We start from the raw sequence: 15318 nt of genomic DNA on the forward strand, positions 1-15318 counted from the left end.
TCAGAGCAAAGAGATCATCCAGTGGAGAGAAGAGTGGCTCAGGGGAGACAGTCACCCGTGAGGAATGAGGGTGGGACAGAGGGGCCCACGAGAGAGCCCGGGAGAGTCGTTTTGTGTCGGAGCCAAGTTCACGTGCCTGCTGCTCTTTCTGCCGGGACAGGCTGCGTGCTCCTGGAGGCAAGGCCTTGGCCACTGTTGCATCCCACCGGGCACCTAGAGTGTGCGTACGATGCGGTTGGGAGGTGCGGAGGGCACTGAGAGCAGAGAGGAAGGAGATGCATTCCAGGGTAAGTAAGGTAGGAAGGGAAGAATCACCAAGAGCCTACGACAGGGAAGTGCTCGGAATTCAGTCCGGGGGGCCCGCAGTCCGGGGCCAATGGCTGTGGGGGGGGGCCGCACACACAACGTGCCGCCGAATCTATCTGAGCAGAGGGCAAAGGAGTCAGGCCATGTGGCATGTGGATTCCATGCTCGATCATCTCCCACAGGGAAGAAACCACAGAAGCAGGCGGAGAAGAGAGACTACAACTGAAGGAAGGTTAGCCAGTCCCATGGGCACAGCTGGGCTGAAGAGGGCACAGGCCAGGTGGGAGCTCCCATGTGCAAATCCGTCGTCTCCTTCCTGGACCCATGTCCTCAGCCACAAGAGCGACCAGGTGGAGAGTGTGGATGACTCAGGGGCCCCCATCCCCACTACAGGGAAACAGGGAGACCCTTCTGGGAATGGGCCAGGGGTGTCAGCCTGCCCCGTGTGCAGGGAACCTTGACTGCTGGAGAGAGGAGCCCACCACAGGCAGAGCAAGTGCGACGGAGGAAGAGAGAGCAGGAGAAGAAAGTGCCTTTGGCTGGAGCAGAGAGGAGAGGCTCAGAGGACGGAGGACACCTCAGGTCCTGGGGTGCAGAGCGGCCTCTTCCCTTCTGCCCCCACAAAACAACCTTCTCTCTTGGGCTTCTTCTCTTCCTGTGTTTTCTTTTCTTTCTTTCTTTCTTTCTTTTTTTTAAGATTTTATTTATTTATTTGACAGAGAGAGACACAGCGAGAGAGGGATCACAAGCAGGGGGAGCAGGAGAGGGAGAAGCAGGCTTCCTACAGAGCAGGAAGCCCAATGTGGGGCTCGATCCCAGGACCCTGGGATCATGACCTGAGCCGAAGGCAGACGCTTAATGGCTGAGCCACCCAGGTGCCCCTCCTCCTGTGTTTTCACTCCCTTGTTCCTTCTCTCAAGCGGAAGCCCTAGGTCTATCAAACACCCCTGCATGGAACACTTGTTCTAGAACTCCTGTCCTGGATAAAAAGCAGAGGAGACAAAATTGAGTGGGAGGAACAGCATGTGCTGTTGACCTCACTTAGGACCTCTCAACTTTGAGACTTTGATGATACACAAGGAATTTTGCACACACCCTTCCAGGGTCTAAGGAACCTCTGAGGTCTGTCCATGGACCACTGCCATTAATGTATGGCCTGGTGTCCACTGGAAAATGGGACCTACATGGGCTCTGGAGTCCAGCGGGCTTGGGTGCGTCCTTTCCAAACTCTTGTGCAACCTACCAGCTGGTTTGAGCAACCAATTTGAACTCAGTTTCCTCATCTGTGAAACGGGGGAGAAAAAACTCTTACCCTGTAGGGCTGTCGTGAGGTCTAAGCACCAGAGCATGTGGGGCGTACCCGGGACAGTACGGCCCGCAGTTGGCCATCAGGACGCCGTGGTCCTCTGCGCCACGCCTCCTCTCTGACCGTGCCGTCCCCCCATTCAGAACCCTCTGTTCCCTGCATCCTCCTGCACGGACCGCAGTCCTCCCTCAGCCTGCTGCTGCACATCACCTATGATGCTGGTCCAAGTCGCCCTTCTGCTCCTCGGTCCCAACAGCCCGCTGCTCCTCTGTGTATACTTCCCAAGCTGGACGCTTGTTCTAAACACACCTCTGGCGCCGCCAGGGCCCCGAGTCTGAGCTGCCTGCTCCCATCATTCCCCAAGGCCCAGGGAACGTCCTGATGCCTCTTTTCTCCCTGCTAGGCTTCTCTCTAGGCTGTCTGTTCCCAGCTGGACTTTAGCGCCTCAAGGGCAAGGACAGGTCATCTTCCTCCTTGTGGCGCCTTCCGGAGCACGGTGTGGGGAGCACGGTGTGGGGAGCACAGTGTGGGCCGCGGGAGCCGAACCAGGGGTCCACGCAGCCCCGAGCAGATCCGGGCGGCCAGAAGCCGACACAACCTGCTTTCTCATAAATATGGGGCACAGGCTCCCAGTCTCCTGCCCTTGGAAGGCCCGTGCTTTAAGTCTGATTTCCTCGGGTGTGTGGGGTGGCCCCAGGCCGCCCCTGCTCTCTCGCCCAGACCATGTGTTGGGCAGGGCCCTTGCCGCTGGGAACACAGCAGACCCACCCGCACCTCCGTGGGCATTGTCTCATTGATGGCTGGCCCACAAGACGGCCCTGGCCTGGCAGGCCCCCAGCCAGCGTCCCTGCTCTGCCCTCCTCAGCCCCATTAGCTTCAGCGTTTCACTGCCTCAGCTGAGAGAAGGGTGAATGATGAGTCCAAGGGACGTAGCAGAGTGAAACAGCAGAGCAGAGCGGATTCCAGTAAGACCCAGGGAGAGCGGAGAGGAGCTGGGAGGGCCCACGTGTGGGCAGATGTGTGCAGTGGGATCGGGTGGCAGGCGGCGGGCAGAGCGGACGGGGGAGGACTGCGCGGCACAGCGGGCGCTGTGGGTGGCTGGAGGGCCGGAGAGAGGCCGAGAGAGATTGTGCCTCCTCCGCCGCTGGCTGTCCGGGCCAAGGTCTAACAGCACCTGGGAGGAACGAGAGGAGGAAAACAGGACACACTGCCCACCTCTGCTGGGGCTGGAGAAGAGTCTCCCGCAGGTCTTGCAGTTCCTCCCCTTCTCCCCACCCACCAGGCTCCCGGTGCCTCTTCTCTCAGACACTCCCCTCCCTGCTCCCTGCCCGCCGGCCTCCCCTCCGCCTCCGGGAGACCAGCGCTGGCCCAGCGGCCCGGGAGTCCAGTGGCCGGGATGGCCGCTGGGGGGACTGACATCATTTTCAGTAGCACCCTGTGTGCACGCTGGTCGCTGCTCCGCAGACTCTGAAAAGAGAGCCTGGGGCCGTGGAGGGAGCCCGTCCTGCTTGCCGTCCCCCAGGAGGACCCAGACAGGCCTCTGCGGGGGCTCCATCTGCTGAGCGCCTGTGGTAGGAGCGCTAGGCCCTCAGGCCCATTTAATCTTTCTGATAATTTCCCCTTTGATCCTCACAACTCCCCTGTAAGGCAGGCGTGATTTAAAACACCTCCATTTTACAGAGGCCGACACTGAAGCTCAGAGAAGTTTGGAGACTTGCCTGAAGCCAGGAAGTTAGCCGGGACTCGAGCCCAGGTCAGCCTGATTCTAAAGCTAGTGTTTGTGTTTTTCAGGGGACACTGTCCCATTGCCTCCTCTCGCCGTGGCTCCAGGCCCCTCTCCCTTCCCAGTCCCAATCTGAGTGCTGGCAGAGTCAACGGCTAGACTAGATGGAAGCCACTAGCTGCACATGGCTGTTAACATTTAAATGAAAATTAAGTAAAATTAAAAATTCCGTTCCTCAGGTTGGTCATACTAGCCCCATTTCAAGTGCTTAGTGGCCCACATGTGGCTACTGTATTTGGCAGCGCAGATACAGAATTTCCCTGTCATCACAGAAAGTCCCGTGGGCAGTACCGAGCTGGAGGGAGAGGCAGGACAGGAGAGAGAGAGAATAGGAGAGGGCAGCCAAGGGCTGGGGCAGAGGCTGCCTTTGTGGGGAAGTATGGCGGTGAGAGTCTGGACGAGGGGAGCAGGGTGGGGGAGGAGGAGAGGCAGCTTGACCTGACTCCCAGGCCTCTCCCTCTGATACTGATACTCTGGACTAGTGAGCAATTAATTGGCTGGGGTGGGGCCAGGACCAAAGCAGGAGGGATGGAATGGGATGCAGGAGGACCTGCCTCCCTTCTGGCTGAAGTCAGGAGTCTGATCTGCCAGTCCTGCCTTTCATCCTTCGGGGGCACTGAGGTCTGCCTGGCCTCCTTTACCCCACTCAGACGAGAGCTGGCTGTTTCCTGCCCCCTCTGCCAGGCCGGGGAGCCAGCTGACGGACTGCAGGGCCACCACCTTCCCAATTAGCCTCATTAGCCACTGGCTCTGACACCCACTGGAGTCAGGGTCACCAGCTGTGGGGGAGGGGCCGCGAGTGGCCTGTGAGTAACCTCAGACCCAGCTATGACAGGGTTCCCAGCCCAGGCCTCTCCCCAGGCTGAGGCCCTGGCACCCAGCGCCCCTCAGACTACCCCAGGAGCCCCCAGAAGGGAGAGGTCAGGGAGCTGGAGTGCAGATTCCCAGCTGGTAAGAGGGAAAAGGCTCATTCATGGATGAAACACGTGATAGGTGTGTGGCAGGCATGAACCTGGGCAGTGACAACAGGGGGGCTCTGGGGGTGCAGTGCAGACCCTTTGATCTGCAGGGGAAAAGTGGGGGCTGAGTGATGGATCTCAAGGAAAGGGGCAGACCCAGGGGCTGTGGATGAGAAGCCAGGTGGCAGGGGTGGGGGGCCAGAGCAGCTACCTTGCTGTGGACGGGAAAGTTGAAATGTCCACGTCTGTGCATGGAAGGAGGATGGGACTGAAACAGGCCAAGCCCAGGGGCGGCAGGACAGCGAAGAAGCCGGTGACTGGGGCCTGTGGTGAGAGCGGCCTCCTGAGTGGGCAGAGGGCCCGGTTCCAGGTGAAGCAGGGAAGAGCCATGCGTAGGCCGCTCAGCTGGCTGGAAGGCGGGAATTGTTAAGGTCCCCGTGGCCAGGGTTCCCCACACTGAGGCCACCTCTGCCGCTGAGTAGGCAGATGCCCCGACTGATTACTTCAGCTCCTCCCGGCCACACCAAGTTGCCCCGGGCACCTGCCCTCCACCTCCCCACCCCTCCCCAGGGTGACTCCTGCCCAGAGAATGTCCAGCCCTGGCATAAAGGCCCTGGGTGTCCACGAGCTGCTGTCAGTCAGAAGGCTGCACAGTCCAAGATGGGCTCCTCGCGGGCACCCCGGACGGGGCGTGTGGGAGGGCGAGGCACGATGGCCCTACTGCTGGCCGCTCTCCTCCTGCCAGGTAGGGGCCTGGGGGCCCCGGGAGTGGAGGGAAGGGGGGAGAGGTGGGGAGGAAGGAGGCACATACCAGGTCAGAGAAGGCTCGAGGGATCCAGTGGTGCGGGTGCGTGGAGGTGGGAGGAATCGCCATCCGGGGAGAAGCCAGGAGAGCCCCCAGCGAGGGGGAAGGGCAGGGGCTCTGGGGCCTGAGGGCTGCTCCTCACTGCCTTGTCACTCCAGGCAGGTTACTTGAACTTCCCGAGCCACAGTTTCTGAAACTCTAAAACCGGGTTAATGATAACACCTAGCTCTAGTCTCTCTGAGTCTCAAATTAAATAATGTATGTGACAAGTGCTTTGGAAATTCCAGAGGGTTATATAAATGTTGGTTGTTGTTGTTATTGCTCTTATCCATTATTAGAGCAGTAGAAGATGAAGACTGGATATTTAACAGGAATACTTGTTACCATCTATAGAGCGCTTTTTATGTGCCAGACACTATTCTAGCACTTTCCATTAGCACTTCTGATCGTTAGAAGAACTGTATGGGAGATTTGCTATTTCCGCTGTACTGGGGAGGACACGGACGCTAGGACAGGTTAAGAAACCGGCTCAAGATCACAACTTGGAAAGCAGTAAAGCCGGGATCCAAACCAGGGCTGTGCTGTGGGTCAGCAGGTATTTGCGGAGATTCTGCCCACGGCCCCCGGGGGGGAGAGAGCAGGCTGTGTGGCTTGAATTCTCTATAGAATTCTCCATGATGAGTGAGCCGGCCGGGTGAGGGGGGCTGCGGGCAGAGTTGAGGTTTGGTATGGAGGGGGCCACAGAGAACTTCTCTTTGAGGAGAGAATGGGGACATCACAGACTGAGGAGAAACTGCTTGTTGGGGGACAGACTGGGCCTCTCCGAATGTATAAAGTAATGCTCAGAGAGGTTTAGTAACTTGCTGGCGTGAAGCTCGGCGCACACTGCTTGGGACCTGAAGGCCGTGAGGCAGGGAGCGGAGGAAGAATGGGCGGAAGGTGAGCCTGGGGTTGGAAGCAAAGGCTTGGTTAAGGACAGAAGTGGTCCCGCATCTGCCAGGGATGTAAAGGCGGGAGCCTGGGGGGCAGGCAGGCATGGCCGTTGGCTGGGTGGGGAGAGGGGGAAGCTGATAATGGCGGTGAGCCTCGGAGGCAGGTTTCATCCTCATGTCCCTGTCCCTGGGCTGGGCCAGGACAGCAGGGCTGGCTCAGGGTGCGGTGTCCTGTCACGCGGTACCAGCAGGTTCTGAAGCGACCGTGTGCCCCCACATCCCGGCCCCCACCCAGCTTTCCTGGCATGGGCAGCACTAAATGGGAAGAGAACTCCCACCCGCTACCCAAGCCTGGACTCTCCCAGGAGGCTGGTGACAGATCTTAGTCCTCAAGGACCCTCGCCCTTACCTCAGTCCCTCTGCCACCGGCTTCCTCTTTTCTCAGAGTCTCTTTTGCTACTTTTCCTTTCCTCCCCGGTCAGTTACTGTCCTGTCTTGTCTCCTCCTTCCATTTGGCCCCTCAATCGCACCTGGGATTTCCCCCCTCATGGTGTATGCCCCATCTCAAGGATGTCTCCCCCATGCTCTGTCTTTTCAGGGTCCTTCCTTTTGGACCCATGAGCTCCTGCTACTCCTCCGTCCCCTCTTCTCCTCTTTTAACACCCCCTCCTTTGGAGTCTCATTTTCTCTGTCCCTGCCCCCTCCCAGCACCGAAACTGCCCTTCCTCTGCCACCTCATTTTCCTTTACAGACAACAGCCAGTTCTCCCTTCCATTTCACCCCAGACTCTCCCTGGGCCCTCTCGGGAGAAATCAGAAGCAGATGACCAAGATGGGCTTGGAAGCTGAGGGAGGAAGCCAAGCCACTCTGGCCCTTCCTAACCACTCCTTCTTCCCCAGGGGCCTCGGCTAAGAGCATCGGGACCTTCTCAGACCCCTGCAAGGACGCGCGTATCACCTCCCCCAGTGACCCCTGTCTCACTGGGAAGAGTGGTCCCAGTAGCTTCAGCGGCCACAGTGGCTCCAGCAGTTCCAGCAGCTCCATTTCCAGTTCCAGTGGCTCTGCTGGTGGCTCTGCTGGTGGCCCCAGTGGTTCTGGTGGCTCCAGTGTCACCCAGGGTGGTTCTTCAAGATCTTCGTTATCTAAGCCAGGAGCAGGGTATTCCCAGATCAGCTACTCCTCCGGATCCATCTCCTCCCAGTCCGGCAGCAGCAGCTCCCAACCAGGATCTGGCTCAGCTCTATCAACCAGTGATGATTCTTCCCCATTAAGCTCTTCCCAGTCTGGAGGCGGCTCAAGCTCATCTGTTTCCCAAAGCTCTTGGATGTCCAGCAGCGGTGGCCAAAGTGTCAACTCTAACTTACGCCCCTGTAGTTCAGATGTCTCTGACTCTCCCTGCAGTGGGGGGCCTGTTGTCTCCCACTCTGGCTCAAACGTCTCCAGCTCCCACTCCGTGTCGGGAGGTCAAAGGCCAGTGGTGGTGGTGGTGGAGCAGCATGGCTCTGGTGGCCCTGGAGGGGTTCAGGGTACCCCCTGTAGCAGTGGTGGCCTTCCAGGCAAGCCCTGCCCCCCCATCACCTCTGTAGACAAGTCCTATGGCAGCTATGAAGTGGTGGGTGGCTCTTCTGACAGTTATCTGGTCCCAGGCATGACCTACAGTGGGGGCAAAATCTACCCTGTGGGCTACTTCACCAAAGATAACCCTGTCAAAGGCTCTCCAGGTGTCCCTTCCTTTGCAGCTGGGCCCCCCATCTCGGAGGGCAAATACTTCTCCAGCAACCCCATCATCCCCAGCCACAGCTCTTCTAGTTCCAACATCTACCAGTCGGGAGCTTCCTCAGCCATTGTGTTCCAGCCAGTGGGCTCTGGTGGGGTCCAGCCCTGCAGAGTTGGCTCTAAGGGGCCCTGCTCCCTCTCGAGTTCTGGAGCCCACAGCAGTTCTAGCGTCTCCAGTAGTTCATCCTTCCATCCCTGCGGTGATGTTTCACAGGGGCCCTGTTTCCCACCAGGCACTGGCTCCTTCAGCGGCACCTCCAGCTCCCAAGCCAGTGGCAAAATCATCCTTCAGCCCTGTGGCAGCAAGTCCAGCTCTTCTGGTCACCCTTGCCTTTCTGTCTCCTCCTCCACATTGAGTGGGGGTCCCGATGGCTCTCCTCAACCTGATCCTTCAGCTGGTGCCAGGCCCTGTGGCTCCAGCAGCTCCGGAAAGCTCCCCTGCCGCTCCATCCGGGACATCCTGGCCCAAGTAAAGCCTCTGGGGCCCCAGCTAGCTGACCCTGAAGTTTTCCTACCCCAGGGAGAGTCACTTGACAGTCCATAAGTGAGCTTTTGCATAAGTGCATGTGTGGACATATACATGGACACACACACACACACACACACACACACCCCATCTCTCAGTTGGGAGAAGTCCAGAGGCCCAGGTATGGGTTAGCTCAGTTTCCCTCTTCCTTCCCAAGAGAGCTGATCTCTTTCCTTCATTGCTCCAATATGGCAGACTCCCCTTATCACCTCTTTTTTCTTCATCTCCCCAAATTGTAGATTCCAAATTCCTTTCCTCATTCTCTCCTGCTTAGATTCGCCTTGTAGTGCAGTGCCCTCCCTGCCAGATAACCATTCCCTAAAATTTCCTCTGCCATTTCTTTGAGATGGTACAATCCATTAGCTAACCCTACCTATTCAGATTCTTGACTGGGAAACCCCTGAAATGTCCCATAGTAACTCTGGTTCCTGGACAAGTCATCCCCCCTTTTCCCTATTTGCCAAATAAAGCATTGTCCAAACTGTTGCCTGAAAGCAATGACCACTTTTCACTGACCTTCTTTGCCATCTGGTCAACTACCATGACACGCCATGGGTTTCTCACACTCCCAATTCCACTCCCACCCTCCGCTGTAGAGCTCACCACACCCTCTGTGAGTTCCCAACACTCCTTTTTGCCTCTCAAGGTCTCTGTCTCAGTGCCCCTTCCTGGCTGCCACTTCCCTCAATGCTCAGATGCTTCCCTGGGTGAGGGAGACACCAGGGTACCCTCGGGCACTAGAGTAGTTTCCCTGCTCTCTCTGGACCCTGGACAGATGATTCAATAAACCGTGTGAACTAGATGCAGACTTTTGCCATCTTGGCGTGCTGGGTCTCCTCTTAGGACCTGCTTGGTGCTCTCCTATACCTCTAGAGATCCCTATGTCCCCCATTTTCACTCATAAGTTGGAAGAGTATTTCTCTTATACTTTATAGCTCCTCCCACAAAGGAGGAAAACAATAAATATTTGTTGAACTGAAAGCAGAGGTTGGTCTCCAAGATTCTTCCTCCCACTTCTTTCCTCTCTCACTGCTCCAGGAAATCTCTCTTTACTCCCCATTCACCTGGAGTCTTCCCCTCTCCCTGTATGGGGCCCTAATTTTTCCCTTCCCCACCCCATGCAGGCTCCTTCTTCTCTACCATTAGTTTGCCTCATTTACCAGATGCCATCCTCTCTAGGAATCTGAGCATTGATTTCCTGGGTTTCTGGGACATTTGGAACCTTGGGAAGGCTGGAATACAACAACCAGATCAGATTCCTGGTGACTGAGTGGCCCAGGTGGGTGTTGTTCTGGGAACTAGGGGTGGAGAGAGTAAAAGAGAGGATGGGAGCATGACAAGGAGCGCCGCCAAGCATAGTGACTCACTAACCTACATAAAAATGCCCCAGCCCATGGCAGAACAGAGCCAAGTGTCCTCTCCACCTTCATACTCTAGCTGCCTCTGCTGCAGTTCTAGAGAGAGCTCTAAGGGAGGTGAGAGAGCAGAGCACTATAGTGGAGGAGGGGAGTTGTCTCCATGGGTGAGAGAAAGCAGAGGGTGGGGAGGGCCAAACAACTGTGTTCTGGAGACTGAGGCTGTGGCCAAGGAAGTTCTCATAGCCCAAGAAGGGGAGAGTGGGCTATGCTTGTCCCTTTAGGAAGGGCCTCACCCCAAAGCACAGGTCACCTCTCAGAACCTCTGCTTGACTACAAAGGAATTTATCCCTACCCTAGGATCTAATCCATTCCCTCCTATTGGATGGTGTTAGCTGGTCCCAAATTTAGGGCTATGGTTGATCAGAAATGACCTGGCAGCTGAGCCAAACTGCAGGGTTGACTGAAGACAGAGAAGGGCTGCAGAATAGTCTTGTTTTTGTCATCATTGGTGAGTTACACTTGGCCCAGCATCTGGCCCTGGACTGCAGCCAATGACAGGCATCAAGGCTCTTAGAGGTTTCACGCACCACAAATGCAGGAGGGATACAGACTCTGATGTGGGGACTCCTCTAGGCTGTGGTATGGTCAAGGTCAAAAGCTTTTGCAAATGTGGTGGATGTCATTCAAAAAGGACACTGCCCTCCACTGGCCAGTTCCAAAGAGGAGCTCCCCACTCATCCACTAGCTAGTGATCAGGTGCTGAGGATGAGGATGGAAAAGAAAAATCTAACAGCTCATTTTAGACTTCATGTAACCAGGGACGCCTAGTCTGGGTACCTCCTGAAAGCAACAGAAAAAATGAAGGCATTTAAACACTTTTTACTGTAAAAATTTCCAACATATTTAAGAACGGACAAAAGAATTAATGAATCCCCGTGCCCCCACAACTCAGCTTCAAAAATTATCAATTCATGGCCATTTGACAACAGCATTTAAATACCCTCCTCTACTGTTAGTTGGGAACATCTACTCCCTCTCAGTATTTCTCATATTCTGTGGACCCATTTGACCCTCTGTGGTAGACTGAATGCTGTCCTCCCCAGCACCTCCAAAGATGTCCACATCATCCCTGGAACCTGTGAATATGTTAGGTTACACAGCAAAGGGAAATCAAGTTTGCAGATGGAATTAAGGTTGTTAGCTGACCTTAAAGTAGAGAGATTATCCTGAATTATTTGGGTGGGTCAATGTGTAATCATAAGGGTCTTTAAATGTGGAAGAGGGAAAAAGAAGAAAAGGTCAGAGTGATGTAACTAAGAAGGTCCTTGGTTTCTGGCTTTGAACATGGAGGAAGGGGACCACGAGCCAAGGAAGGCAGGTGGCCTCTAGAGGCTGGAAAACGCAAGTAAATGGATTCTCCCCTAGAGCCTCTAGAAAGAAACACAACCCTGGTGACTCGTGATTTGAACCCAGTGAGAACTATGTCGGACTTCTGATCTTCAAAATTGTAAGATAATAAACTTGTATTGTTGTAAGCTGCTAAGTTTGTGACTATTTGTTACAGCAGTGGTAGGAAATTAATACACCATCATCTCTTAAGGATGGGAACCAGGTCTATTTCCTTACATACAAGGTCTCATCTAGGAGCGGCCTCTCCAATGGGGGGCACTTCTGCACTCCGGAACTCCTATTGGTTGTGGCCAAGGTAAAGGAGCTATGGGGATGCATGAGGGGTGCTGGAAGATAATGATCTGGATCCCAAAGAGAAAGTGAAGAGAAGTGAGTGTTTCTATTGCTGAGAAGGCAATGAAGAGATTGGGACCCCAAGGGTGAAGGTCCTCCTATGCTTGGTGTAGGGAGCCAGGGCAGGGCAGGACTGGCAATCAGTGACGAGCTGTGAACCAGGACACCTGGGTCAGGAAGGGGTGGGGAACTTTAGGAAAGGAACCAGGGACGGAAACACCCAGCTTTCCTGGGACATTCAAGTGGCACCTGTTGCCACAGCCTGAATTAAGAATGAGAGTGGAATGTACAGACTTATTATCTGCACAACCACTGGTTCAGCTTGTTTCTGCTGTCCCCCACCGCACCAAGAGGATAAAGGGCTGGCTGTCTTGGGGCAGAGAGAGATGTTAGAGCTGAGCAAGATGCAGGGCTGCACGGTGGGGAGCAGGGTTCCTCTGGGCCTGCTTCTTCTGATCTGTCTTCATCTCCCAGGTATGGAGGGTGTGCCCAACCCTTGCACAGGTGGACTGGGGCCCCAGGGGAACTGTGGTTGAGGGAAGGGGTAGAGGCAGGAGGGTCCCTTGGGTGCCTGGGGAAAATGAAGGGACTTGGAGCAAAGAGCATCAGGGAATCAGGGAAGGCGGGCATTGGAACCAAATATCCAGTCCATTTGCTGCCTCCTCTTTCCTTTTCCTCAGGCTTCTTTGCCTGAAGCATTGGTGCAGTGGAGGAGAAAGTTCTCCAACACCTGGGCACCAACTTGCCTCTGCTTGAACAACCTTCCTTGCCCAGCCACTCCAACTCTGAACTTCCTCAGCCCAAACCAGACCCTCGGCCAAATGACTTAACAAGGGTTCCTTTGAAGCCCAATGCTTCTCCATCAGCTGGCTTCCAACCTGCAGGTGATTCTGGGGTTCAGAGATGGCCTCCAACTGAGGGGCTGCCCTCCCTGGATTCCTGGCCCTCTGAAGATCCTTGGCAGATGATGGCTGCTGCCATTGAGGACCACGTGGGGGACATGCTGCCTGAAAAGTGGTCTTACCTTTCTGGTGCTGTCACCCTCCCTCTGGGCAGCAGTCCTTTGCCTGCAAGGCCCTCTGCACGCTCCACAGGCCCCATATCTGAGGCTTCACTCCTCTACCAGGACTCCAAGTCTAGACGGTCGCCTCATTCTAATGTGCTGGGAACCCAGAGAGAAATCCTTGTCCAACACCCACCCTCTTTTATTAACAGGATTCGGCAGCCACTTCTGCCTGGGCACCCCTGGGGAACCCTGAATCCAGGAGTGTCCTGGGGAGGTGGAGGTCCTAGAACTGGATGGGGAACGAGGCCCATGCCACACCCTGTGGGAATCTGGGGTATCAATAATCAGTACCCACGTACTAGCTGGGGAGATATTAACCGGTATCCAGGAGGCAGCTGGGGGAATATTCACCTACGCCCAGGTATTAATAATCAATTTCCTCCCAGAGTTCTCCGTCCTACTGGCTCTTCTTGGGACATCCCAGCTGGCCTCCCCAATCCTCCAAACCCTGGGTCACAGTGGGGTTAGGAGAATGACAGAGGGGAAAGCCCTAAGTTGGAAATCAAAAGAATGGCGTGTGAGCTGAATGAAGATTCAATGAGTGTTTTCTAGCATTCTCTCTACTTTTCACTGCCTCTCCTGCTCCCCCCATGCCGATCTCCAATAAAACACAAGCAGTTATTAAATTTGCTCCTTTGCAGTGTCTTTGTTTCTGGGTGCAAAGTGAAGTGAGTTTTGTCCATCCTCATTCTCTAGCCACCCCCCGTGTCTCTCTAGGGTCTCTAGATGCTCTCTTACTGTCCCCTATCCTTTGCAAAAGATCAAAGCCCAGGTGTTTGAGGGTGGAGCTTCATGGTCTCACCCTAGCCACGTGGGAGAGCTGGTTCCAGAACTGTCCTGAAATCTGAAGGGGGAGGAGGGGCAGCAGGACCAATAGAGATGGCACCTGTGGCAAGAGGGAAGGATGAGATCCAAGAAGTTAGTACCAGGGCCAAGTGGGAAATGAATACCCTTTGATTCACAGAGAAACAGAGAGTCAGAGAAAGTCATTTTGTTTCTGTTTATCTTTTCTTCCCCCAAATGCAAGCTTCTTGGAAACAGGAGGAATGCGTTGATCTCCTCCCTTCCACGCATCACTTGGCACATTGTGCCCTAGAGAACCAAAACTTTGAACATTTGCCGAATGAATGGTAGACCTCAATGAGGAAAGAAAGTAAAGGGAGAAAGAAAAGGGAAAGAAAAACCTTGGAGTCAACAATCTTACCTGCAGCTGGTTTGCCACTTTATTCCCAAGCGATGGCACAGTCTCTTCTTTTGGTCACACAGTTGTCTCTCTGCCGCGCTTCGGTTTCCCTGGAGTTCAGCATCCTGCACAAAGTTGGAGTGAAGTGGGGAGGGTCATTGCAGGAAGTGCCAGCTGGGGGTGACGGGGTTTCCAGAAGGGCACAATCCTGGTGGCCACACCATGTCTTTCCCGGTGCCATTTATGTACTTCACAGAGTGATCCAGGCCTGTGTACCCTCAGAGAGCATGGCAATCACCCCATGTGCCAGGAATTGGTTAGGTTGTGGGCAGGAGGTAGGAGAAGAATAAACATCAGAATTGGAGGGATGGGGAACCCCCTGCCCGGGAGGTGGGTGTTCTCAGAGACACTTCTCCCATCCCAGTGTCTGCCACAATACTCCATCCTTCTTAGGACACCTTCCCATCACCAACCACACTCCTTTCCGTATCACCTCAACCTCGCTCCCCCAATTCTTTCCCACCTTGGACTCTTGGTTTCTCCCTGTTCTGGGGCAGGTGGTTCTGTTTTCAGCACCTGTCTCTCCTACAAGTCCAAGTTCATTCTCTCAGGCTTGGGGTCTCAGTTCTCTCTCCCTCTTTCTGGTTGAGATTTGCACTTCTTTTTTTTTTTTAAAGATTTATTTATTTATTTATTTATTTATTTATTTGAGAGAGAGAGAATGAGAGACAGAGAGCACGAGCGGGAAGAGGGCAGAGGGAGAAGCAGACCCCCTGCTGAGCAGGGAGCCCAATGTGGGACTCGATCCCGGGACTCCAGGATCATGACCTGAGCCGAAGGCAGTCGCTTAACCAACTGAGCCACCCAGGCGCCCGACGATTTGCACTTCTAACTTCCAAGTCAGAACCCTCCTCTTCTGCTCCCCATACTCCCTAGAGCATAAGCACCATGTGTCTATTTTGTTCACTGCTGCACCCCTAGCAGCAAGTCTGGACCAAGGTTGGATCGAGGAACCCTCTCTGACTCCCTGTTCTCTCTCTTCTACCTTATTCCTGAGCCACACGGCTGCACACTGAGTCTAATCTGTATTCCTTTCTGGGCTTCCCGGAGCCTCACTGACATTTCCTTACAACCCCCACATAGCCCTTCTCAGCTTATAAAATGCTCTGAATACTCCATCATTTTACCCTCATTACTATCTGTGAGGAAGGTATTATAAGATGAAGAAACTGAGGCCCAGAGAGCTTCAGCAATTTACACAAGGTTATATAGCTAACAAGGGACAGAGTCAGTGACTCAAACCAAAATTTTCTCATTATCTGTGCAGGGAGTGTTCAAGTACAATATGCAATTAACAAAAACCCACCTAACTTTTATTGAGTACCTACTTACTATGTGTCAGACTCTGGATAGGGTGCTCTCACACACACCACCCTTCCAGCTAATCCCCACAATTCCATCAGGTTGGCACTGCTGGACCCACTGTACAGGTGGAGATACTGAGGCCCAGAGAGGGAAGTGAGTCAAGGCTTGCACAGAGGTAACACTGAGCCAAGGGAGTGAAGTTCATCAGGC

General features: G+C 54.6%; 2 protein-coding genes across 2 annotated transcripts; both read left to right on the forward strand.

The window, feature by feature from the left end:
• Window positions 1-4974: 4974 nt before the first annotated feature.
• CDSN (corneodesmosin) lies at window positions 4975-8879 on the forward strand. Its single transcript, XM_021697038.2, has 2 exons — window positions 4975-5099; window positions 6991-8879. The coding sequence occupies exons 1-2, from the start codon at window positions 5015-5017 to the stop codon at window positions 8409-8411; spliced, it is 1506 nt and encodes a 501-aa protein (XP_021552713.1). The 5' UTR covers window positions 4975-5014; the 3' UTR covers window positions 8412-8879.
• Window positions 8880-11898: 3019 nt separating this feature from the next.
• On the forward strand, window positions 11899-13180 carry C8H6orf15 (chromosome 8 C6orf15 homolog). The gene is given in 2 exon segments (XM_021697090.1): window positions 11899-11968; window positions 12175-13180. Coding segments are annotated over 2 exon segments (924 nt in total). The 3' UTR covers window positions 13029-13180.
• Window positions 13181-15318: the final 2138 nt, after the last annotated feature.

Source organism: Neomonachus schauinslandi, chromosome 8 (genome assembly GCF_002201575.2).
Source record: "Neomonachus schauinslandi chromosome 8, ASM220157v2, whole genome shotgun sequence".
Classification (NCBI taxonomy): Eukaryota; Metazoa; Chordata; class Mammalia; order Carnivora; family Phocidae; genus Neomonachus; species Neomonachus schauinslandi.

Coding starts and splice junctions, on each gene's coding strand:
- CDSN (XM_021697038.2), top strand. CDS start 5,015: ATGGGCTCCTCGCGGGCACCCCGGACGGGGCGTGTGGGAGGGCGAGGC. Junction 5,100..6,990: donor GGCCGCTCTCCTCCTGCCAG/GTAGGGGCCTGG, acceptor CTTCTTCCCCAG/GGGCCTCGGCTAAGAGCATC.